The sequence below is a fragment of the Seriola dumerili genome, unplaced genomic scaffold (assembly GCF_002260705.1).
Source record: "Seriola dumerili isolate Sdu_G_001 unplaced genomic scaffold, Sdu_1.0 BDQW01000219.1, whole genome shotgun sequence".
Classification (NCBI taxonomy): Eukaryota; Metazoa; Chordata; class Actinopteri; order Carangiformes; family Carangidae; genus Seriola; species Seriola dumerili.
This window is the reverse complement of record NW_019174474.1, coordinates 4788595-4815077: the sequence shown is the minus strand read 5'-3', so window position 1 is coordinate 4815077 and position 26483 is coordinate 4788595. Positions and strand designations below refer to the sequence as shown.

General features: G+C 41.4%; 2 protein-coding genes across 4 annotated transcripts; one reads left to right on the top strand and one right to left on the bottom strand.

Annotated features, from left to right (window-relative positions):
• Nucleotides 1–466: 466 nt before the first annotated feature.
• erc1 (ELKS/RAB6-interacting/CAST family member 1) lies at nucleotides 467–16281 on the top strand. Of its 3 annotated transcripts, XM_022754666.1 has the most exons (21): nucleotides 467–1203; nucleotides 1344–1532; nucleotides 4407–4698; nucleotides 5390–5517; nucleotides 5678–5752; nucleotides 5838–5993; nucleotides 6118–6285; nucleotides 6595–6762; nucleotides 6907–7044; nucleotides 7180–7320; nucleotides 7575–7715; nucleotides 7866–8059; nucleotides 8778–8789; nucleotides 9298–9433; nucleotides 9527–9658; nucleotides 9945–10001; nucleotides 10640–10800; nucleotides 11014–11161; nucleotides 11662–11757; nucleotides 12842–13027; nucleotides 13238–16281. In XM_022754666.1, exons 1-21 carry the CDS (start codon nucleotides 658–660, stop codon nucleotides 13373–13375), a joined length of 3402 nt encoding a protein of 1133 aa, XP_022610387.1. In that variant the 5' UTR covers nucleotides 467–657; the 3' UTR covers nucleotides 13376–16281. The 3 variants fall into 3 exon arrangements, with proteins under 3 accessions (XP_022610387.1, XP_022610385.1, XP_022610386.1); XM_022754664.1 differs by lacking the exon at nucleotides 9945–10001; XM_022754665.1 differs by lacking the exons at nucleotides 8778–8789; nucleotides 9945–10001.
• A 1543-nt stretch (nucleotides 16282–17824) lies between these two features.
• Nucleotides 17825–20435, bottom strand: LOC111228528 (F-box/LRR-repeat protein 14-like). The gene has a single exon (XM_022754471.1). It carries the CDS (start codon nucleotides 19861–19863, stop codon nucleotides 18652–18654), a length of 1212 nt encoding a protein of 403 aa, XP_022610192.1. The 5' UTR covers nucleotides 19864–20435; the 3' UTR covers nucleotides 17825–18651.
• Between the last annotated feature and the right edge of the window lie 6048 nt (nucleotides 20436–26483).

Here is a 26483-nt window from a genome sequence, read left to right as displayed (position 1 = left end):
GTCGATTAGTAAGGAATCTAGTAAAGGACCCTATCTGAGAAGAATGTTTGCTCTTGGAGATGACTTTATAGAGTTACATAACTGTCTGTTTAGCAGGAAGGAATCCAGTAAATACAGTTAAACCTAAGCACAGAGTAGGCATCTCTACTCATCTTCATGGTGCTAAATGTTAAAAAGTGAACTTGAAATTAGATGTACTATTGCTCATTTGCTGGAGATGGATGGAGACCTCTTCAATGACCCCCAGTGGACTCTAGACTGCATGATAAAACCACTGGGCTGTTTAAAATAGGGTTCTCAGAGTTTGATGATGATTAAGTTGGGTTTCGATAATACTTTGTCAATTTTGCATTTATCCAGTTGTCTTATTAATTTATAGCAGCTGCTTTATGTATGCTATTGGTATGCAATTTATAGGGTACAACTGTGTTTTCTTTGCAGGTTGGTGTCATAATTTAACACTGGCTAGCTCCTGTTGGAAGAGGGAAGTCTTTTTTATCATGAACATTGTGCCGACCGTCTCCAGTTGAAGCAGGGTCACCGCCACATTTTCACACAATTGCTGAAAGTTACAACCACAAAATCAGCAAGAATATAACAGACACTCAAGGTCATATTCAGTTTTGCAGTCAGCTCAATTCTTCTATTTCGCAGAAGATGTATGGTAGTGCCCGCTCTGTTGGCAGAGGGGATGCCAACCATAGTGGAGGAAGAGATGGAGGTGGCACTGGCAATCAGGGATCTGGCCGTTCTCCTCGCCTTCCCCGTTCTCCTCGGATGGGACACCGTCGCACCAACAGCACCGGAGGCAGTGGAGGGGGACCTGGAGGAGCAGGAGGCAAGACCCTTTCCATGGAGAACATCCAGTCCCTCAACGCTGCGTATGCCACCTCAGGCCCAATGTACCTGAGTGACAATGAGGTTGCTATGGCAGGGGACCACCTTCCCAAAAGTGGCGGGACTGTGACGACCATGGGTAGACAAAGGGTGACATATGGGTCGAGGGGCAGCAGCAGCGGAGTGGTGGCTGCTAGCACCCCCAACATCTCCACCTCAGTGCCTGCCAATGCTGTGTTGCCAGCAGGCATGATGGCGGGTGATGCTCTAGCTTTTGGGGACCACCACATGGCCTCCACTGTGCCCCATTCTCTGAGGCAGGCCAGAGACAATACCATACTTGACCTGCAAGCTCAACTTAAAGAGGTATTTTGATGATTTTTCTACCAGTTTCCAGATTTTCTCTATCAAAGATGTGGGAAATTTTGAGGCTAACTTGCCCAGTTTGACAGACCATATACCTGTATCCAGTATTTATGTGCTACTCCTTTATCCTGCTTTCTCAGGTTCTGCGTGAGAATGAGATGCTGCGGCGGGAAGTGGAAGTTAAAGAGAGCAAACTCAGTTCCTCCATGAATTCTATCAAGACCTTCTGGAGTCCAGAGTTGAAGAAGGAGCGAGCTCTCAGGAAAGATGAGGTTTCTAAGATCGCTGTCTGGAAGGAACAATACCGTGTGATTCAAGATGAAGCACAAGTGAGTGTTCCCATATATTTGTTTGAAGAGATTGCATAGATGAGTTTGTCTCAGAATTCCTGTTTCTGAGCTCATCAACTAATTTTTCTCTATTTGAACAGAATCATCAATCTGCCTGGGTCAGACATGTTGGACTGGAGAAATGCATTTCACAGTGTGTCAGCTTTAGTGCAAGCATGTTTCTCTCCCTCTTTCTTCTCTCTCTGCATAGGTTAGAGGCAGTTTTTGAACATCTAGTTAATCCTCTTATACGCAGCTATATGCTCATGCTTAATAGATGAAAGAGGCCATAAGTCTAATGGCTGCATTAGCATCTCTGTATGTTTCAGAAATTGCTGGATGTGGTGAACAGGATAAAAATGTGGAGAAATTGCAAATTTAACACTAGGTATATGTGCTGTATTTTAACATCTGCAGAAAATAAGAAATCAACTTAAGAATGATGTTAAGATGATCTTCAGTCATGGGTAAAAGTAATAAAGCACACTTGTGAACAGCACTTTTTATTTAGTATTTTAGTTATGTGCCTTTCAACAATATTGAAAAAAGTTCTTTTCTGGTGTATCATGTGTTTTGGACACAGGTGATGTACCATACATTGAAGTGGAAAAAAAACAAATACATGATTTGTTCTTCAACAGAAATCCATACCAAAACTACAAAATTCACTTTTTCTCATAGATTGAAATACAAATACATGTGCTGAGAGGAGACAGGGTTTAGATGGAAGAAGAACACTTCCAAGAGTGACAGTATCTGTGTACTATGTATGTCTGATTGCTTTTATAACATTACAAGATTTTATCAATTTCCTCTTTAATTTTAGCTTTTTTCTTTCTTTTTTTTTTCACAATCAAAATTAAGTATAGAACAGTAAACTGGACTTGTTATTGTACGTTGAATATGTGTTGCCATTCATCCAATTGGCTTCTTCATTTCCGATGTCAGGTGTGGAAACCCAGCACTTTCAAACACCTTGTATTTCCTATAATTTCTTCTGTGTCAGTTGCTCATCAGTCTGTCAGCCTGCACACATGTGTAGACACTGTATGCACACATTTAACAAGTGAATACATACTCACAAAATCTATTTTTAAAACCTGCTGTATGTTGTGGAAACTGTGTAAATTAGGTTTCAGTAATGAAGAGGAATAGTCTTTGTTTTGCTGTGATTCTTAATGGATGGGCTGACCTGTATAATTTGCTGTTTTCACTCCTGCTGAGTCACAGAATCACATTGTGGACTAATTCCCAGTAATGCCCGACTTGCGCAGGGCAAATTAGTGGGTGCTGTAATTTAAAGATGTCAGCCTCCACCTCCCACGCTGGCACACATGCCGCGGAAAGCATGGACACACACAGACACTCAAAAGGCATTTGATTAAGTATGGCTTCTGTTGAACTGCATGCACTCATTGAACATAGCTCCAACTGACTGTGCATACGTCCGCAGTTGTATGTTTACGTTCAAGCGTATGTGCAGTTTTGATACATTTCTGTGCTTGCTATGCTGATATGTTTGGCTGGCCACAGTGTTTCCAAATCTGTACTGCAAGGCATATTTCTCAGTCATCATCTGTGATAAGTGACTGCTATTACCTAGTGCGTGATAGTGTGAAATGGCTGTCATCTTCCTTTTCCTGTTAAAAAAGCTCAGATACTCGCCTAATAATCATCAGTTATTTCTTGTTAAATACTCCTTACCACATGGATTAAACATCACATTTATCATAGGATGTTGTGAAATACTAATGGTTTATCAGCTGATACACAGTAGTAGTGATGTTAGTGCAGCAGCAGAAGATTACATTGATAAGATGGGGAGAATAAATAAAAAGGAAATACGTATCACACACAGCATCTTTAACATTTTAACTTGTATACAGTTTGTCCAGTGGTGTGGATGCTCTGTAGCAGAGGTTTGGTTTTGTTTTGTTAGGAGCTGTGACTGACTGTTTAGATCAGTTAAGTAAGTGCATCACATCTCCTATGCTTTGTGCTCTCTCTCAAACACCTGACTGTTATCTCTCCTCAGGCAGAGAGTGAGAATATAGGAGGGGAAGGGAGAAGGTGTGTGTGCGCGCGCGTGTGTGTGTGTGTGTGTGTGTGTGTGTGTGTAACCGTGCTTGTTCGTGCATGCATCTGGCTGTGTGTGTGTTTGAGGGTGGATCGGTGCAGTCACAGCAGTGAGTCAGCCTTAGTCACGGGGTGGAGAAGGTGATGGAGAGGGAGGGTTAGTGAGAGGAGAGGTGAGAGTATTGGAGGGAAGAGATAGGGCGAGAGCAGGCAAGGTAGATGAATAGTGTGTGAGGAGGAGAGTAGTGTGTGTGCCGGTGGAGGGAGAACGAGAGAATGACAAAGGAAGGAAAGGGAGGGGGCTGGAGGAGGAGGACAGAGAGAAACGAAGGCAGACACTGACTTCTCTCTTTGTTCCGTCGTCTGAAAACGCTCACAGCTGGTTCAGACCAGAGTGTAACACAGCCTTGTGTTACTGTCTCTCAGCAACCCTGCCAAGTGTCCGTGGCGTCAGATGCCACAAACAATGCAATACTATACTGGGCTGATTGTGTTTCACCACTTGTATTTGTCTGGGCATGAAATGTAACACTGTCCACAAAGCCCGGCTATTGGGGGTGCATCTGTCAGGGCACTGTTACGTTTTCAGTCATGATTAGAGGCTGATTTTTAACAAGCTGTAACACAATATTATTCCGGGATCCATTATATAAACAAATACACAAACCCCTGTATCATTCAAATAATTAATATATTTCTTCACCACATCTACCCCTGTGTAAATAATTTTGTAATAAATGCGAGCAAACAGAAAGAAGAAGAAATTAATGTTAACAAATGTCTCTTATTTGTCTCTAGCATCTCCAGATGACTGTTCAGGCTCTCCAGGATGAGCTGAGGATCCAACGGGACCTGAACCAGCTGCTGCAGCAAGATCCCGCCAGCCAAGGCCGGGACCTGGCCCTGACATCTGAACCGACAGAGGAAAACTACCGGCGGCTACAGGCCGAGCATGAGAGGCAGGCCAAAGAGCTCTTCCTCCTAAGAAAGACCCTGGAGGAGATGGAACTGAGGATTGACACACAGAAGCAAACCCTGGGAGCCAGAGATGAATCCATTAAGAAACTTCTGGAGATGCTGCAGAGCAAAGGTAGTTTTGAGCTTCAGGAGAGTAGCAAAGCAACAGGTCTACAGGTTTTCTATTGGCCAATAGATTCTGCTTCCTTTTTTGGGGGGGGGGGGGTTAAACAGAGTTTGCTGGTCCTCCTGTTGACTTTATATAATACATTTCTCCCACAAACATTTTGGGTATCAATAGTTTTTGTTCTCAGACCATCACTTTAAGTGGATGTGGTTACTGCTTACTGTTCCCCCTCATCTCAACCTAAGGCATTTCCCCTGTTGTCCCAGTATGGGTTTCTTTTCTCCATAAACTGACCACAATGCATGCTTTAAAAACCCAAGCATGCTTCTGAGGCTGCAAACATTCAAGGATTCCATGAATAGGTGTCTCTCAGAATAATTGCATGTTATAGTCTTAGGGCCAAAAATACTCAGAATGTCATTGGAATATGCAGGACTATGAAGAAACCTAAAACCAATTTAAACCCCATGTCTTAAATAAATAGAATAGTAAATAAAATAAAAACACACTGACATAAATTAAATTCAGTATGCCATTTGGTTATTTGGTCTCAGCTCCCATCTTAGTCGGTGCAAAGTTAACCACATGGCTTATGATGCTCAAGTTGTTTGTTATAAAGACCTAAACTTTCAACTCCATGAACATGTTTTTTATGTACTTCATTGTCGTAACCAGGTTGCTATGTTTGTTTTGTCAGGGCCATCTGCAAAGGCATCAGAGGAGGATCAGGAACGGACCAGGAGACTGGCTGATGCAGAGATGCACAGGCATCACCTTGAGAGTTTACTGGACCAGAGAGACAGAGAGATTACTGCACTAAGAGAGGTAATGTCGAATACAACCATGGGGGATACGTATATAGCAGTCTGTTTCTATGGTTATGTTATTGCGGTTATGTTATTTTGTTTATTGACTGCTCAGAAACTTTACATAGATACTGTAGTTTATCAATACAAGCAACTTACAGTTTCTTTTGACCCAGCAGGAGCTGCACCGTCGGTATGAGGGAACCCCCGAGTCCACCAAAACTAAGGCTCTGCAGACTGTCATCGACATGAAAGTGAGGATTTAGATAGAGCGCTGTGTGTGGTGACATATGGGGTGTGTGCATGCTACATGAGTTAACTCCTCTTCATCACCCCCAGGATGCAAAAATCAACTCAATGGAGCGGAGCCTGAGGGACATGGAGGAGGAACTGCTGATGCTGAAATCCAATGGACTTCTTAGCTGTGAGGAACGTCAGGAGGAGATGAAGCAGATGGAGGTTTACCGCAGCCACACCAAATTCATGAAGAACAAGGTCAGAGATAATATGAGATTTAGTTTGACTGAACTGCTGTAATTCTGCATTACCTCACATATCTATCTATGTATCCCCATCTCTCCCTCTTCCTTGTTTTCCCCCTCTGACTTTTCTTTTTCAGATGGAGCAGGTGAAGCAGGACCTCTCCAGGAAGGACACTGAGCTGCTTGGTTTGCAGACCAAGCTGGAGACACTCACCAACCAGTTCTCAGACAGCAAGCAACACATTGAAGTCCTCAAGGAGTCTCTCACTGCCAAGGAGCAGCGAGCTGCTATCTTACAGACAGAGGTACAGCAGATACATATCTTTACACTTTATATGCCCAGTGGACTTACTGGAATAGCTATACAGCACTTTAAAGGGTATATACTTTGTGTAGTGAGTGTAGAGACTTTTTCCTCCTACTTTGGAATGATTGTACTACAAATAAAAGCACAGAAGTTATGCTAACATTTGTTAACATAAGTTTAATGTTAACAAAGTTTTACGGTTTTCTTTGCTTTTTCCCACTTTTTAAAAAAACATTTTTTTGAATTTGTGAGAAAGACACAGTTATGGTTTGTGGCAGTTGTAAATTGTCTGCCTTTTTCTGGCCAGGTTGATGCCTTGCGCCTGCGCTTGGAAGAAAAAGAGGCAACTTTGAATAAGAAGAGCAAGCAGATACAAGAAATGTCAGAAGAGAAGGGCACACTCAATGGGGAAATCCACGACCTCAAGGACATGCTGGAGGTTAAGGAGCGCAAAGTTAATGTGCTGCAGAAGAAGGTGATTTGGACTAAGAGCCATTTAAAAGATCGTGTGTTGAGTTTGTTGGGTAAAATGGCCACAAAGATACATCCATCGTGTCACAGCACGTGTCCTGTGGTTGTTGTTTATTTTGACTGATGGTTACTTGTGATTGCTCTGCAGATTGAGAACCTACAAGAGCAGCTCAGGGACAAGGAGAAGCAGATGAGCAGCCTGAAGGAGAGAGTAAAGTCTTTGCAGGCAGACACTTCCAACACTGACACTGCTCTCACCACACTTGAAGAATCTCTTGCAGAAAAGGTGAATTTATGTCTGCGCAAAATCTGACTGGTGCCTCAGCAAATTTGAGTTTGTACTTATTTATGTTCATTTGTAGCAATGCACATGTGTTGGTTATGTTTGTAAAGGAGGTTTGTTTCCTCTACCTCCACGTAGGAGCGCATCATTGAGCGTCTAAAGGAGCAGCGAGACAGAGACGACCGGGAGAAGACAGAGGAGCTTGACTGTAACAAGAAAGAACTGAAAGAGTTGAAGGAGAGACTGAGCTTACTGCAGGGAGACCTGTCAGACAGAGAGGTGAGAAACGGTTTCAAAAACACAAGTTCACAAACACAGGCAAACTCTTGTATACTGTGATTTTTTTTCTTTTTTTTTTTCTTTTTTTTTTTTTTTTCCATTAGTCCCACTTTTACGATGAGTCATGGATGCCAGTATTAGATTTAATGTATTTTCAGTCTCCTCAGTCCCATGCCCTGGTAGTTTGATAATCTGAAACAGGTTCATCTCTACTTTTATACTTATGCTGTGTATGTGGGTGTATGTATATGCAGACCTCACTGTTGGACCTGAAGGAGCATGCATCATCCTTGGCCTCCTCAGGGCTGAAGAAGGACTCAAAACTCAAGAGTCTGGAGATCGCTCTGGAGCAAAAGAGGGAGGAGTGCCTCAAACTGGAGAACCAGCTTAAGCGAGTAAGATGCTTTACATAGAACAATCAGCCAGGATGTGACAAGCTCAACAGAATACAATCCCACTTAGTTTTTATTAGTTTTCTGATGTCTGCCCGCTAACCCTGAAAGGGACTACAGCTGATTTCTAACCTGCATCTTGTCCTCTGTCAGGCTCAAAATGCAGCCCTGGAGGCTCAGGCTAACACTGAGCTGGCCGAGCGCATTAGGAACCTTGAGCAGGAAGTGGCCCGCCACAAAGAGGATTCTGGGAAAGCCCAGGCTGAAGTGGACCGCCTACTGGAGATTCTTCGGGAAATGGAGAATGAGAAGAATGACAAAGATAAAAAGATCAGTGAGCTGGAGAGGTGGGTGGAAACATGCATGTGAACTACACCTGAAAGATGTGGACTTCACTCTGCACTGTTTGCTCAAACTTTACCATTTTCTCTATTCAGTAGTTAATGAATGTTTGTCAGTTTTATGTGCTGGGGGTTTCTGATTGTTAACCCTGAAATAAGTATTTAGTCTTAAATGTTCACAATGTAGAGACTGTGTTGTGTCTCATAGAAATTCTGAGTCTTTTATGGACTGTTTTTTTTTTTTTTAATTGTTCGGCAGCTGAGCTTTCTGCTATCTGTTACCATCCCTGCTAGCTTGGATTTGTGACCCCTGTTCCGCTTAAGTGATGCAAATTTTCCTTCAGTGACTTCATGTCACCTTGGAGACCGTTGCCCCTGGCACACTAAATGGTGGATTTTAGTGTAATTCGGCCAACTGCCATTTGACATTTTAGCGGCATTGCTTTGAAAGCTGATGTGGTGAATGTTACAGCTACAGTAATTGGAATAAGCAAGCTGTCTTTCAAGTAGTGTTTCCATGACTCTTGTCTTATCCTTGTACGTGGTGAATTTTGTGACCTTGTAACATCAGATTTAAAGACACTAAATAATCATAGAGCTGATGTGTATGAGGGCTCCCCTCTTCCTCTCTTTTTTCTTCATATGTGCTCATCTTCCTGGTCTGAGTCTCTTTTTCTCTTTACTGCTTTCTTGTCTTTACAACGGAAATCTCTCACCCTACCAGTTTGGCCTCCAGGTTAGTATTTGCTCTTTTTCTCTCTCTCTCCCCCTGACATCGTTTTACTCTTTGTCTTCTTCTCACATTTCTCTTCCTTTGTTTCTCTTCACCTCTTGCCTCTCCTTAGTATGTGGTGCTGCAAGCAATTGCCTTATCCTGACATATTGAACTCTTTTTCTTTTGCCTTTCCCCTGCTCATGCTCATTTTTCCTCTTTCGCCTTTTTATTGTTCTCTTTCACCCTGAGTCAAATCTGAGATTGACTCTTTGCAGGGCTGTCAAATCTTGCCAAAGCAAGCCTATGAGGCTATGTTTGTGACTGTCGTGTGTTTTTAAAATAGATTTTGTTTGATGGAATTACATATCTGGATCCCTGTATTTAAAACTATTTATTTTTCACTTTTTCCCCAAATTAATTTTTCATTTGGAATGATAAATGTTACATTTATGTCAATTAGGGCCATAGACTGACTTGTACATGTACATAACTTCTAACTCCATCCATGCATCCCATGGTGTCCTTTTAGGCAGATGAAGGACCAGACGAAGAAGGTGGCGTCTCTTAAGCACAAGGAGCAGGTGGAGAAAAGCAGGAACGCTCGACTCATGGAGGAGGCTAGAAAGAGGGAGGACAATCTGTCTGAGACCTCCCAGCAGGTGAAGGTAAGGCTTGTGTGTGGATCGCTTGGACTGTATGTACCTTGCAAAAACATTTGCATTTTCTGGCACTGACCTCTTTCTGGTCCTGTCCCGAAGGACACTCTGCGTCAGAAGACGGAGCGTATAGAGGAGCTGGAGGAAGCCCTGAGAGAGAGCGTTCAGATCACTGCTGAGCGAGAGATGGTGCTTGCACAGGAGGAGGCTGCCAGGTCACTGCAGGAGAAACAGGTACACAAACCCCCCCGAAACACACACGCACGATCATGACAGAGCAATATTAATCAAGCCACAGCATCAGATCTACAATACATGCGTATCTCAACACGTCTATATACAGATATCAAAAACCTTCATATACTGAGATTCTTTCTCCCTCACCTTTTTGCTGCCATTGTGGTGTTTCTCATCCCCTCTTCACCTCCCTCCTCTCTTCTGGCCTCCTCCTCTTTCTCAGTTCTTTTATCTTTGCTTGTCGTTTTCTCTTGTTTTCTCTCTGCTACACACTGCCTCTCAGAAGCACTCACTCAAACCAATGCATGAGTCCAACCTCGCCCACTTTAAGTGGTCTAAGGTATGATCCAGTATGTGTGACCTCCATCAGTGAGCAACAACACTTACATGGGGTGGACACAATAACGGCAACACCTCTACAATTCATGCAGTCCCATGCAATAGCCCTTCCATAAACATGTTTGTGAAGTTTGGTCATTTTTGGGGCCTTTGAGTTTGATTGATGTTGGACTACATGTCTTTGCAAAGTGTTTCCCTTGTTTCCAGCCCATGTAAATTTAATGTTATTTTGTTTACCTGTTGTTTGCTTATGAAACATGCTCATTAATTGGTTTGTTCATATGCCAAATAGCCAATAACATTGATCATTTGGGGATGAATTATTCACTCTCATTCAGTTACCTGTGATGAAAGTATGTATTGATATGGAATAGAGGAACTCTTGTCCTTTTTTAAGTAAATAACAGGTAAATGAAATTTAGTGCTGTAATTTAAAGGTACTTGTTTTATAGTTGACCCCTATTCCTTCCCAAAAGCCCACATGAATCCTGCCCCTGCCTCTTTATTAGAGCAGTTTATATTGGCAAATCCTTAAAGTCTTTTCTTGAAAAAAGCCCCCTGTTTTCACTGATGGATTTAGATCATCTGTTCTTACTGTATTCATGATTGAATTGTTTGTGTATGTGTGTGTGTTCCCAGATGGAGGAGCTACTGGGGGCCATGGAGAAGGTGAAGCAGGAGCTGGAGTCTATGAGGGCCAAGCTGGCCTCCACCCAGCAGTCTCTGTGTGAGAAAGAGGCACACCTCACAACCCTGCGAGCTGAGCGCAGGAAACACCTGGAGGAGGTGCTGGAGATGAAGTAAGACATGTGTGCGCGCACACACACACACACACACACACACAGTTGGATGGAATATACCCTAGATTATTGATTGCTGCCTTCATCATGTAAAATGTCATCCAATTCTGGCCTTCTCCAGCTGGCAGGATGATTTTGTGCAATGAATTATAAATGATGATTGAGCTATTTACTTGTGGTAAAATGCCATATTGTTTCATCCCTACCTTACAGGCAGGAGGCGCTGTTGGCTGCTATCAGCGAAAAGGATGCTAACATCGCCCTTCTGGAGTTGTCCTCCTCTAAGAAGAAGAAGACCCAGGATGAAGTGGCTCTGCTGAAGCGGGAGAAAGACAGACTGGTACAACAGCTGAAGCAGCAGGTAAGGGAGGGGTCTTCTGCAATCCACTGAGGGGGAATACACGACTAAGACGTCACATCAGTTCAAGCCTAACTATGATTAAACGCCTTCATGTTATTTCTGTTTCTCTCTCCTGCATGTCGCACACATGATGTGTTCACCAGTGAAGAACAGAGTACAGGGATAGAGTGCCCAGCTAGAGGAAATTTTGGAAAGAAGTGTTACTTTCCACAGTAGTTTATGTAACCAGCAGGCACACTGCACAATTACATGCCAGATACCAGTAAAATATGTATAGACCCATATGATTATCTGACTTCTTGTACTGCTGGACACTGGCTACTTGGCTATAACCACACCCCCAGATTTCTGAATATGGTAAAATGTTATTATAAAAGATGCAAACGCTGACCAAAACTACAAAAATAATTTGTCATCACGTCAATTTCCTGCTCTTTCTTCCCTCTCTTCTTCATGTCAGAGAAGTGTTTGTTTTAATCCTCACTGTCTTTAATTTACAGACTCAGAACAGGATGAAGCTGATGGCAGACAACTATGAGGATGACCATCTGAAGACTGCCCCTGACCAGACGAATCACAAACCCTCTCCAGATCAGGTAGCTTACCTTAACCACCAATTAGCTGGATTATGTTTTTTATTTCATGCTTAACAGCTTCTCTAAAATTTCTGCAACTGATTGGTTAACAAGGTAATGTCTGTTGTAACAAGGCACAGAACTGATTCATGCTCTCTGAAGGGAATTACAATGAAATGAAATGTCTATAAACGCACTAACCAAATGTTCCTTTCTAATGCTGCGATTGGCTCTACCATGTGGCTAACAGGATGATGAGGAGGGTATTTGGGCGTAGCCAACCTTTTGCCCTCCCCCTCTCTCTCTCTCTCAGCCATTTTGTTCAGAAGGGTGAGCTCGTGTGAAAAGCCAGACCTGTCGCACCTTTCTTCATCGTTGCTCTGCGGCACGTTTACTTGTCTTCCATTCATTTGTGGTTTTCTTTTCGTCTCGTGTCATTCCTCTTTTCTCACTGTTGATGGTCATTGTCATCGTTATTTTGTCGTTCTGTGAGAGCAGTTCTCACCACTCATCCCGTGCTTTAACACTGGTCATGGTATTGCCTTTTAGTGGCTTAAGGGATAGGGATCAGTGGTGTGTGTGTTCTGTGTGTGATTGCATGCACAAGCTAAGAGGATGAGATGGTTTTGATTCTGGCTCAGTCTCATCACCTCAAATTAAAGCATCTTAGCTTTGCATGCCAATGCTCTAACACTAATGAATGGCTGCTCACATTTTGACTCACATGAACAGGTGTCGCACTGTACAACATAATCAGAGGTAGAGTAAGTAACTTTCTTGAGCTGCACATACATAAATAACATGCATACATATGCTAATAATGTACCTGAGAAGGTTGGCTCTAATGTGAGATGGTGATGCGTTCATAAGCATGCATGCAGTTGATGATGCTCTGTTTTTCTCTCAAGAAACTAAACTTTTTCTGTTGTTGTCATGCAAATGTTGTCTTGTGCTTGGGTCTGTCATTGTTTTCAACCATTGAAATGGGAGCTTAACTCCCCTTTTGTTATTGCGTAGTCTGAAGAAAATAATTTTTTTCTTATCCTTTCCTTCTATCCCTCACCCCATTGTCTCATGCTCTCTGCCCCTCCCTGCGTGCCTGCAGATGATACCCCCTCTTCTAGCCCTGTCCCAGAACCGCAGTAAGCTCAAGCTCTACATCGCCCACCTGACAGACCTCTGCCATGACCGGGACCCCAGCATCCTCAGCCAGCTCACGCCACCCTCTCACTACCACCAAAGCGACCCTGAAGACTGGGAGGAGGAGCTCCAGAAGATGAGTGTCGAACAGGTAGTGGAGGAACTCTCAGTTGCTCTCAAGTAGTGATTCTTGTGTATGGGGTTTTCCGATGTAGCTATGTGCCATTTCAAACAAACAGATGTAAATATCCCCAAAATATGCTTTACTTTTTTTTTTTTTTTTGAAACCTTGCAGAAATTTGTTGATGGTTGGATTAAAATGCATTTAAAAAGAAACTAATTCATGCTCTGTTCCCTCCAGTTGGAGCGGGAGTTGGAGGTGTGTGAGAAGGAGAGCGGAGAGCTGCAGGAGTACGCCAACTCTGTTCTCCAGCAGATCGCAGACTACTGCCCTGATATCCTGGAGCAGGTTGTCAATGCTCTGGAGGAGTCGTGCTGACAGCTCTGACCTCAGACACAACCTGGCTGACTACTGGTCTTCACATAACCTGTAGCTGAGCCCACGTGCCCCTACCTCCACCCAATGAGGCTCCAGGAAAGAAGGGAGTTATGAAGGAAGGAAGAAAGCGGGGGCATTATCTCAACCCACTGAGCTCTAATTCTTTGTTCCCCTCATCCACCCTGGAACAAACTTTCATGACCCCTGAGTGCTTTCCTGTCTCATGTGTCAGGCCTGCAAAAATCGAATTAGGGATGTTCACAAAGTCTGTCAAAATGCTGTTAAATATGTCACTTGGGGCAAATATCAGATTACTCACTTCAAACCGAGGCCTGCTCATTTAATGATGGCCACGGCAGATGGTGCAGTCGCAGTAAGAAGAGAAAAACTAATGTGCACACCTAGACATTTGTCAGGCGGGCAACAGCATGCTGGGGGTTAGTTAGAAATGAAATGTTTTACTCTTTTGCATTTGTGAACACACCAAATTTGATTTTTGCTTGTAGGATACTTGCAAAAACATCATTGCACACCTGTAAGTCTGGGACAGGTGCGTTGGGAGAGAAAAGATTTCAGACGAAAGAAGCAAACTTCCGCACAAAGTCTTGGAGTATACTGCCAACCTTCCTCTCCCTAGACGGGGTCATTCACAGCAGGAATTGCCAAATCAAGCACAGTTACCTCACCCACTTCTATCTCAGTCTTTTACCCCTTAGATTCCTCTCACAAATGTTGTAAGTTTATAGGGGTAAATTTATTCTTCACATGGGGCAGGAAAGCACTTTTTGCCTTGGAGAACTGGGGAGCTGCTACATCTAGAGGGGAGCAGAGAGGAGCTGAGTTCAGTGTGTAAATCACGGAGCCATGTGGATGCTTGTTTTGTGTTTTAGTCAGTGTTCTCTAAGCACTGGGTTGGAACCCAGTCACTAGTTAGAATACAGCTGCTGGTGGTCAGTCACCACTTTTTAACCAAATAAATGCAGCATGTTCTCCAAATGTTTCCTCTCCGAGCTGCGGGTCTGTCCATGTAGCAAGGATTAGGTTGTAGGTACATTTTACCGTGTCATCTGTGGCTGGGTCATTGGCATGGGAGGGGGAACAAGGCCTGACCTTTGACACAGATCAAAGATCAGAATTTAGTTACACTAAGTTTTCAACAGACGAGAGAGAGGAGAAAAAAAAAGCTTTTTATTCTTGGTGACGTATTAATTTTTAGATGGTTTTGCACACAACGTCCACTTGTTTATGAGGTATGCAATGTTTCTTTTGAGAACGTTCTAGTGGCCTTGGAGCATGCACAGAAATCAGTACTGGACCTAAAAGCAGGGATATTTATTCCTCTGTAATATTGGTGCTAAGGCATGATGTAGGGAATTTTCGATCTGATCCACTGATCATTCAGTCTAATCCAAAGTTTCTATAGATGTTACTTAAAGCCCACCTGCTCTTTTAGTTTGCAGACTGAATCATTGAAGAATACAAGCGATGCCCCTTTTTCTTGTGTTTTTCAGATCACTTACAAATGCAAGTGATGCCTCCTTTATTGTATTTTTTGAAATCTTCAGGGCTGAGGTTTTTAATTACTAAGTGCATCTACATTTACATTTACTTACAAATGAAAGTCACTTTTCAGCAGATTTTGACTTTTTAGATGAGTTTGTAAATAACGTGATATTTAACACGTGCAGTGACTGAATAAAGGTAATTAAGTGGAAGGTGTTGTGCATTCTTTAAAAAAAAAAAAAATCAGAAAAGTTACAAGCAGTGCAGTTGTCTTTTGTGTCCAATTTTGTCTTCAGGACAAAATGTGTGTGTGTGACAGTACTGCCATAACTTGCAGAAAGTCATGTTCTATAGAGATATATATATAAATATCATACATATATATAAAAATGTTTACTGTATGGATATGCATTGAATGTTTGCACAGAATCTTGAAGAGCGAGCTGCTCTGAACAAAAAGACCGTTGAGTTAGTATCCTCAGAAGAAACTGAGGAAAGAAGTGTCAAAAAAAAAAAAAAACAACAACTTTTGTGTCAAAATAATGTGTGAACTACAAATGTTTTCAAACCGTGACTGTGTGATGGGAGAGTACTTTTCTTGCATTTATTTCTAATTGTCATTTTTTTTATATATATTTTCACCACATGGTGATGTAAATGTATTATCCTGAGATTCCAGTGTTGTTGTCTTTTTTTTTGTTTGTTTTTTTGTTTGTTTGTTTTGTTCTTCTTACCTGTTCTGTCATGGTTGATGTCAAAGGCAGATTGAGCCTGATGGATAAAAGGAAATAAGTCTGCAACCATCGTGGCCCCCCTGCTGTTATAAGAGGAACATAATGTTACAGAACAAACAGTTGAACACTGCGTAGGTATATGTCTAAAAATAGATGAAGTTTTCTAACAAACTTCAGAGGTGTGGTTGATTTACAGATACATTTGGGTGGGTGGATTTTCAAAGTGGACTAATAGCATGTCATACTGAAAACATAACACACTTCTGGTTTTGGAGGATGTTTGATGCTTGTTTTTGTACTTCTCATCTGTCAAACCTCTCTGAGCGACGGTTCATTTCTTTTCATTCCTAACCCCTTTACTTTTCACCACTGGGTTCAGAGAAAGAAGAAGGCATTTTTTAAGTGTTTTATTTCCCTTACTTTGGCCTGTGTGTCCCTGCCCTTGCCTTAATGTCTTGTCATCTCTTTTTCTCGACTCCTTATTGAGGAACACAGAGCTGATTAAGGGGCTTCTGTCAAGTTCATGATATTAGTTTCTTTTCTTTTGCATTTGTACAAGAAATGTACTGCCTTCTGTCTCTTCGTGTTAAGAATCAAACTGTGTAAAAAGAAAGCAAAATAGACATGTTTGTCAGTTATTTGGATTTTGTATGTATGTAAATAAATAAATTATAAGCCTTGGTTTCTTGTTTAAGCTTCTTTTTTTTTTTCCCAAATTACAAAAATGAAGACAGCACTTATAAGCTCCACCCAAATGTGTGAAAGCTTGATTTGTTCTTTTAAAGACATTATACCAAAAGGTATAATCTGACTCTTAAGTGGTGTTGGTATTTAAACCCATGTTTATCCTGTGCAAATACTTAAGCTCTTCCAGGAAGACCATTAGTAATCGTGGAATTGAAATTCTACATTGATTAATTGACCATAGACCTGCATATTTGCTATGTAAATATATTATTTAACCCCTGAGAGGCCACTGTCATCTATACCCCTGGAGCTGATAGTCAGTATTCACACGTATCAAACCTTTACAGACTTGCATTTCATCTGCCTTTAGTGTAAATGTGAGTAAAAGAAAGAGCAAGAGTTCAAAATCCTATATGAGGAATATAAAATCATTTTGTTACAAATTTATGCAATTTAATTAATTCAAGTGATTGTTGTTTGTTCGCAAAAAATAATTTTGGATCAAATCAGATGAAAACGAGACAATCTCATCACAAGGTTCATTTAGTAGCTGTTCTGGAGCTTTCACATAATCTTCCTGAGGAGATAGCTCATCCAGTTGTCATGGGTTTGGAAATGTAGAACAGAACAGCAACTAAATGGTGAAAATGTTATTTCAGCTGACAAGAATATGAACTTCCAGTCTCAGGATGAAAACATATTTGGAAAATGGAACATGAACACTGTGCTTGATGTTTTGCCCATTTGTTCGTATATCATCCAACCATGTCAGTGCAATGAACTGTGGGTTGTTTCCTCAAGCGATGAAAGCAGGATTGCTGACCTCAGAGAGGTGTGTATACAGGGCCCAAAATGTTTGAGGCAGAAACCTTAAAGCTCTCATCAGTATTATAGTCAGAGCTGTGAGTCCTCACAAACTGAATGAGAACATGCATTATAGTGCGAGTAAGGAGACACTGGGGTCTTACTCAGGGATAACTAAGCAGGGTACATACTTGCCAAATACAGCTTTGAACCCAGGTGCTGAGATACAGTGGTGTATTATCTGAAGTTTTTAGTGCCAGCAGGATTTAATTGGTACCTCTCTGTGTAAATGCATTTTTCTACAGTATACCTTTTTTCATTCATAACGACTCAAACATTATCCAATGTTTTAATATCAGTTTGTTAAATGTGTATGAGGTGTGAATTCACCTCAGCTGCACAAGCTGGTAAAATATGAGGTATTGATAATTGGTATTACCAGCTGTAAAGTGATTAAGGATGATTATCCCAAGCTTAATTACATAATTCACTCTAGATTTCATTTAGCGGCAGCTTTATCTAAAATAGTACGCTTTAAAAAAAAAAAAGAAAAAAAAAAGAAACTCATCCAATTATCTTGTGCAGCATACACGTAAGAACTTGGCTTTGATATTTCAAAATGGTACATTGAACTGCACAAACCTGACAGACATAAGGTTATTATCGCAACTCAAATAATAGTTGGTAAAACTGTTACAAATAACACAAAAATTTGACAAGATTGAAACATATTTGCCATCTTTATTCATAAATATCACTACTGTATGAATATAAAACAATCTTAAATTACTGCTTTTTTTAAACAAATACTCTGACACTATCATTGGAAGCTCCTCAGGAGAAAAACCACTGATGAACAGTTTAAGGTATTGCATATAGCCTTTGCAGCTGTTAATTACTACGCCTTACTGTAGTCTTGTTGATAAACCTTTGACAGAGTAGCATACTGGAACATCTGATACATACTTATTTCCTCAGGAATATGAAACATAGCCAACTATACATAGGTAAACAAAGACAGACAGGAGTGATCCACCCACTTCAATTTGAAGTACAATTTTGTCAACAACACTCATTCATTACAAAAAATATTGGTTACACAAGTAAAAAATACATCAGCCAAAAAAAACATTCTATCAAAACTTCAATCCAAGGTACTCCAGACTTTTTGTTAAGAGTTAAAATGCCTACCTATTATTCTGCAATGAGATTTTTTTTTTAAATATCAAAATCTCCATTGGTGTGTGAGTCACAAAAATATGCAAAGTAATCTAGTATTCAGCGATAGTAGGCACTCCTGTGTTTGATGGGTGAGGTAGCTAGATAGTAAGAACTGTACACTGGCTGAGATTTAACAATGCACCTCAAAAGGAGAGCACAAAACTGAAACAAAGTCAGAGTAAGAGTGGATATTGCAGCGGAGGTGAACAATATTCCAGTGATCAATGCTGAGCCCCTCTCCTTGTTTTTAGTCACAGTATAGAAGGTAAAATTAAGAAACCGAGCACTGTACACAATGAAACACATGTATACTAAATGGGAGGGCTTTCACCTCACTCTCTCACTCTCAGTCATCTGCCACAGTCCCAGGTTTAACACTTTAAGGCACGGGAGCTGTGTTATCCTCTCCAGACCTCTCTTGGTGATCTTAGTACAACCGTACAGATCAATTCCTGTCAGCTGGGTCAGGTGGTCGGCTATCAACTCCAACCCTTTGTCTGTGATTCTCACACACTGTCCAATGTTCAGAGTCTTGAGTTCATGCATCTGGCGTACCATCCTGTTAATGCCATCATCACTGATATGGCATGAACAAAGAGAGAGGGACTTGAGCTGATACAAGCCCTGGGCGATGTATGCCAGGCTCTGGTCCCCGATCTTATCACAGAAAGAGACATCAAGTCCAGACAGCCGGAGGGAGCCCATGGCCAGATGCATTATCCCTGTGTCACTGATGTTATCACAGGACCGCAGATTCAGGCTGCACAGGTGGGTCATATGTGACAGGTGGATCATCCCTGCATCCGATATCCCTCCACAGAAGCTGAGGTTGAGCACTTTAAGCTTGTTTAGGCCCTTTGACACATGTTTGAGAGAAAGATCAGTCAGCTTCTGGCAGTCCTGCAAGGTTAACTTCTCCAGAGACAGGCAGCCCTCCGCAGCACTGCGGGTCATGCCAGACAGGTGACCGATGCCCACATCGGACACATGCCTGCAACTGCGCAGGTTAAGGCTCTTGAGTCTGTGCAAGCCCCAGGCAATGAGCAACAGGCCTGTGTTTGTGATATTGCTGCATCCCCCAAGTTCAAGCACCTCCAAGTTTTTGAGGTACTGGGCAATCCTGCCCAGGCTGGAGTCTGTGATCTGTTTACATAGACTGAGGTTCAGTACCCGCAGTGATGGGATGTCCTGCACAAAGGCATGTCCGAGTCCGTTGTCTGTGAGGTTGAAGCACCCACACAGGTTAAGGCTTTCGATGTGCGGCATCCCTTGAATCACATAGCTCAGACTTCGCCTCAGGCTGAGAATCTGAACTTTCTTGATCCCTCTGGTCTGCAGACTGGGGAACAGAGACGGGTTAGCCCGCCGCAGATGGAGCTTGGCTTCCACCCCCCTCCACACCGACTTGTGGTAGGACGCGTCTCTCCAGGCCGCGCACACTTGGGCTACTCTTCCTTTGTCTTTAACGTCCAGATAACTGAAAATAATGGCCAGGATCTCAGGGAAAAGGCACGATATATGTGTCTCCATTTCAAACATGGCTGCAGGTTGACTGCTTACAGCAGCAGAGGTTGCTTGTGGGCGACAATACTGTCGTAGTTAGCTCGCCGAAACTCTCCTGCAGAAGTTGTTGGCTGGCTCGGCGACGCTAGCTTATGTCAGCTAGCATACGGACAGGATAACTATAGCCAGTTAGCTTTGCGCGCAACGTATCAAAAATCCACCCATCTCACAGGAGAGAGGCTTACTATTAAACTCAATAAAATGATGGTACAAATGAACTACTAACGGCCAGTTCTTGGGTTGACAACGTGGACGCAGATGCAGGAAACTCCGAAAGGCAGTCTATTTACCTAGCGAGCTAGGCTAACGCTATTAGCTAACGTCGGCGTAGCGTTAGCATTAGCTGTCTAAACTTGTGAGCTTCAAAGACGAACAACGTCCTCGTCCAGTCTTTCCAAAACAATTTATTCTTCACTCCACCTCATCGCAGAGCGTATCCAGGAACTTTTCTGTTCGTAGAAACTTTCAGCTACAGAGCTGTTTCCTCGTACAAAGGTGACTGCCAGGCTCCTTTACCTTCAGAGGCATTTCCAGCAGCGTCGGAGCATCCCGGATCTCCACTAATGAATAAACCGACTCTGGTGGCTCAAAGCCGGTTCAGACACTGACCAGCGGCTCCTACTGGAAGTAGTAAGTATCGTTACTGTTGTTACTGGCTCCATAATACAATTCTAATACAACTATCAATGACAACATTTGGCTGCATTAAAAATATAGAATTAAGTACTTCAGGTGCAAATTAGAACAATAAAGTGTGTTTATTGTCTGATTCATGTTACAAAGCCACCTGTTTACGGTTACAAACAAACTGTAAACAGGTCAAATATGAATGTGATTAAGTTACTGTATTGGAGGAAAGTACTAAAGAGATAGTAGCTGCATATGTGATTTCCTAAAACCTGAAACATTACCATTAATTTATTGTTAGAATATAATGAACATATAATCAATATTTAACCAGTTCAGTGGGCAAAAAGTTCTCAGACCACTACATTATTAGTCTTTTTAAAATCAAAACACAATGCTGATAGGCTTTTTCAGTTCACTTTATAACCTACTTATAAAGCTGAGAAGAGAGATGTTTGTATTAGTGTTTGTTCCCTTTTGGGGAGACTTGAAAAAGATTCTCAAAGAGATGCCTCTCTGAATATTTGTATCCTTTGTGCTAACTTACCTTGAAACCAACCACTTTTGTTCCAAATTGCTTGATGTTTTACCCCACAAAATAAAGCAAAACAAAAGCAACAGGATGAACAAAAAAATAAAGACTGTTTAGTGTGTTTAATATAACTGTCTCTGTTGACTGTTAACGAATAACAAATGATAAGTAATAATAAGTGTGTAAATAATAATAATAAGTGGACTGACATACAAAGCCAGGCATACAGGAAATTATTTTTAGCTATGTGTTTATGTTACAATTCCTAAGCATAACATTTTTCTTTTTTAATTTGGGGTGAAAATTCATCAGTTTTGTGAGTTTCCACAGCCCTACACTGTGAGAGGATTTCCGGTGACTGCTTAATACTCCCAAGTGTTGAGAATATTAACAGAAAATGTTATTTGATTAATATATGTATTGATCACACATAGTATACACACAGTATGTTATTTTGGAACTAATGTGTCATTGATTGACCCCTAATATAATGTAGTTATACCATCTTGACATGAAAAAAAAGTCCCCTCTAGAATTAAGTTGCATCATGCAAAAGATATGCAGCATAAATATTTTAGAGCAGTAATGTCTCTGCAGAAAACTATGTGCTCAATATTTTGCCCTGATTTAGAACAAGGATCATATATTTATTGTTGGGAGTTTTTCACGGACCACTGGCAAAGAGAGAGGCTGCCTCATCCTCCAGATGCAGCTGAGAACAGTCTCTGTGAATCCTTATTCTAAAAATACTAATATACTCACACGTCCAGCATCAACCCAGAGAGAGACACTTTTGTTCAGAGGACTCTGCTGTGTCACCCGCCTCCCTCTTGAGTGCTACTTGGTGGAATTGTCTTTAACCTGGCAGGATGCCTACAGTTACCGCAGTGAGACATTCACTGACCTGGTCAACTCTGGCCGCTGGGAGGACACACAGGGTGTGCTTTGCAGTGATTGTTAATGGTTCAGTGTGGATGAGACAAGAGAGGCAGAGTGTCACTGGGTCTTGTATACTCACACAAAGCATTAGACTGGTTACACACAAACAGTTATAAGAGATAAACAAATGGGGTTACACAATAATAACAACTCAATTGTGCACAAGAAAATACATTACATTGTTTCTGAAGAATAAATAGGAAAAAACAGGTTTAAAGTCAAATGTTGGCTGTGAAAAAAAAAATCTAACTTTGCAACGAATATTACTTCTATAACGTTTATAATTCTTTCTTTGTTAAGAGGGTGTCTGTTTGTTTATGTGTGTTTAAACTTCCATGTCATGTGTCTGGCACCACCAACGAGAAGTTAATGTTAACTTCAGGGGCACTGCTAGAAATCCTGGGCCCCCTGACAACAGCTCTCTCGGGGCCCTGATACAATAAATATCTACAATTCCTGACATGTTTCAGGTCTGCTGTGCAGCTCTGAGCCTCTGAATTATTCTCCACCACAGAGCTCACCCAACCTTCACCAGCTATCGTACAACTAGTAGGTCTCTACAGCTTTTCATTTTGCAAGGGCTCAAACAGGCAGAAACTGCACGACAGTGGAAACCACAGAGCCAGAAACCATCCAGAATTTTGATAGGAATAACATACCAAACTGAATATAAATGTAGAACATTCTCCAGTATTCAAATGAGGAAGAAGTCTATAAAAAACTACAGCCACTAAGTTCAAAATGCTGCGACTAGGGAAAATAAATCACATTACCCCCCTGCTTAAGACACTGCACTGGCGGCCTGTACCTTTTAGAATTGATTTTAAAGTTCTTTTACTTATTTATAAAGCTTTAAATGGCCTTGCTCCTCCGTATATCAGAGATTGTCTTTCATTTTATGTTCCGCCTAGATCACTAAGGTATTCCAATGCCCAATGTTCCTTATCTGTCCCATAGAAATACTGCTTTTTGTTTTTAAGCCCCTAAACTGTGGAACTCACTGCCTCTGGATATTGGAACAGAAGCTATAGGCATTTTCAAAAAGAAATCAAAGATTCCTCTTTGTAATCTGTCTTTTTAATTTGTAGTAATGTTAATACAGAGTAATGTTATAGCTTTTGCTTCAGTTTTAAACTTCTTATCATCGGGTTTTATCACTTTTATCCGTTGTGTTTATTTTATTCTATTGACTTTTATTATGACATTTATTTATCATTTTACCGTTTTATTGTAGTAGATTTTTAATTTCTAATCTTTTTTTGGGTGTGTTGTTTTAATCTTGCTCCGTGAAGCACTTACATAAATAAAGTGGAGTTGAGTTTAGTTGAGTTGGGAAGGGGACTCCAGCACAAGTATAAATGATATGACAATGGTGAGAAAGTAAATAATGATCATGTTTTCACCACTTTATACTGTATACATACAGTATCTACTACTGCTGTAGAAACTAAATGAAGGAAATGACCACCTGAAGAAAAATGAATCAGGGTTATTTGAAATTTAGACCATATATATTATGCACTATTTAAATTGCCAAACATGTAACGCGATAAACATCCAAGTATCAATTGCTGCATCTGTTTTAGTTTGTATAAGAGGAGCCAAAGTTCCATTTAGTCATTGTGTGATACCACATACAGTATCTATAATGATGTGGTGTCAGGCATCATTTACTTGAATTTCTGCCACTGAAGGAAATGAGCCCTTTTCCTGCCATTATCAACTCCTGTCAAAGTGCCCTGGAGGAGAGCACCAAGCCCCATCGAAACTACAGCAGAGATGTTGAGTACAAGATAATAGTCGTAAAACAGAATGATCTGAGATATTTGTTTATTCCTTTATTGGTCCCACAGTGTGGAAATTTGCATTCTGGTGTGTTTAGATGACAATGTTTAAAATTTAAAAAGGCAAAATATATGACACTCTCAAAACTCAAAGTGCTTACAATGGTATTTAAGACCACATGGAGATGGAGAAAGGGAACTAGACTGGTCACTGCTTGCTCTTGGAAAACTGAAGGCAAATATGAAACTATTACCTCTGTGTAAGAAGGGCCAGTCAGATCAAAAACATCCAAGATTATATTTGTCCACCAAATTTGGAATTTACTTCACCCTCATTATTTTCTGTGCAACAGCTCTAGCTGACACTGAGACAGTACATAGGAGACAGATCAATCAAAGCTGTGTGGGTGGTCCGGGCCAGAGGTGGGCCTCTATGGACATGCAGTGATTTAATGGTCAGAGTTAAAAGTCCGGTGTTATTTTACCATTTGGGGGAGTACAACATTTAGTTATAATTCACACGCCCCCTTGGTAAATCAAAGTATCATTTTGAAATAATTTTTATGGCATGAAACAAAGGCTGTGAACCCATGATGCTGTTAAATATCTGGGGGAAAATGCTGGTTTCCTCCAATTTTGACAGTCAAGTGACATGAGCTTAGTATATCGTTTTACAGTATTAGGATATTTATTTATTATTTTAATCAACTTTTGGAGGGGGGTGTATAGCAGGTCTCTCAATTGACAATTTTCACTTGTTTTAAATGTTTAGAATTTATTGTTACCTCCAGTCTTATTTTTCATTTTTGTCTTTTATTTGCTGCACCTGCCTGAAATGCTTGTCAGCGTAAAGACTTAAGCTGTGACAAACAGTACTTTGACTTACTGTGGTGCATGTGACTCAAAATTTTCTCTTTCTATACCTGAAATAAAAGCAGACTTAGGGGAGACGCAGTGAGTGTCTTGGCCCTGGTCAATCTGCCAGATTTTTTGACAACTGGCAGACAGTAAGTTCTCTCTGTTGTGGAGAGGACAATAACTATTCATTTCCTTATGTTGGATTTATCGCTGTTCAGCTCTGTGATCTCAGGTCCACATCTGGCCAGTAGAGGGCAGCGCTGATCTAACAAACCAATCGATAAAATCAAAAAGAGCTCTCTACACACAGATTATTACCATTTCAAACAAATCCTTTGCATATAACAGAATCAGTCGGTCAAACAAAGAATTGTAAGTATGTGCTTTGCAAAGGGAAGAAACGTGAACTACAGGGTCTGAAACATTTGATGGAGGCGGATCACACAGACATAAGGGCAGAGAGATAGAGGCGGGAGACGGTTTGGTATAGATGGGGAGGAAAATAAGCTAAAGACAGGGGGAGAGAAAGTGAGGGATAGTGATTCCCCTCTCGGCCTCCCCTGTGGCTGGACTTGTCTCTGCTAATGACCCTGTCTGCTGGCTCACACAGACAGATGGTGAATTAACTCCAATTAGCCCACTCTCACCAGATCTCCTCTGACAGTTCGACACACACACACAGACACACACACACACACACACACACACACACACACACACACACACACACAGACAAGACAAACTAGAGGTAACTTGGAAACCCTCCAGCTGTTTACATTTGTTTATTCTAAATTAGTTGAAAAGTATAAAAGAGCAATTTCTGTTTCAGCACTTATTTGAAATAGGAACATCTAAACTCATGTGATAATAATAGTGTAATTTTAACATAAACATTTTATATTTTATGGTTTATGTCATTTGAAGGGAAATTGATGCAGATATGTTTTAGAAACATTTGCAGAATAGTAGTACATATTGTCATTGTGGTAACATATGCACTGTTTCTCACACACACACACACACACACACACACACACACACACACACACACACACACACACACACACACACACACCGGAAGAGACAGTCACTACTGTGTGACTGTGACCTCCTGTCATTGTTTTCAGAGTTGGTGAGGTGTGACCAGTCATCATTCATACAGTGCACATTCTCTGAGTGACTGAACTCACATGACATGTCAAACAGAGCATAGTGTGTGTTGTGTCTCCACAGAGCTGTGTGTCAGTATAATTGTCACTCACAGGACACGTATGCTTTTTATAATTTATCACACTGAGGAGAATATGTCTCTGACAGGACAGGGATGATGCTCAGTGTGTGTGTGTGTGTGTGTGTGTGTGTGTATTTAACAGGTGTTGTCCCTGCTGCTAAAAGGACTCCATCTGGGAGTTTGCCCAGGCGGTCCTTCGTGACCTCTGACCGTGTCCGTAAACAGGGTCAGCAGGTGCTGAATGCAGGACAAAGGTCAGGAGGTCAGCTACTATGTGGCTGGACACGATGACATTATCGAACACTGAGGGGAAATAAACACTGGTAATGCAGTAGCATGGCAGTCCACAAGCCTTTCTATTTCTACGAAGTGTGTATGTACTCGCTGAATGTGCTAGTGAACGTTTGTGAGTAAAACTGAGTGTGTGTGTGTGTGTGTGTGTGTGTGTGTGTGTGTGTGTGTGTGTGTGTGTGTGTGTGTTTTTGAGCAGAGTGGAGTAATCCCTTTAAATCTCTTTAGCTGTTCTGATCCATGCTTCAGAGCATGGGGGCAGTATGGACGGCAGCTGTCTGTGAAGGATGTGTGACCCAGGCAGCGCAGAGGACACTGAGGGAGTCAGTCGTAA

What these genes read in the sequence shown, in the direction of transcription:
- erc1 (XM_022754666.1), top strand. Translation starts at nt 658, where the DNA reads ATGTATGGTAGTGCCCGCTCTGTTGGCAGAGGGGATGCCAACCATAGT. An exon ending in AAGAATCTCTTGCAGAAAAG is followed by an intron (nt 7,045 to 7,179) that starts GTGAATTTATGT and finishes ACCTCCACGTAG; the next exon opens with GAGCGCATCATTGAGCGTCT. An exon ending in GAGGAGGTGCTGGAGATGAA is followed by an intron (nt 10,801 to 11,013) that starts GTAAGACATGTG and finishes CCTACCTTACAG; the next exon opens with GCAGGAGGCGCTGTTGGCTG.
- LOC111228528 (XM_022754471.1), bottom strand. Translation starts at nt 19,863, where the DNA reads ATGTTTGAAATGGAGACACATATATCGTGCCTTTTCCCTGAGATCCTG.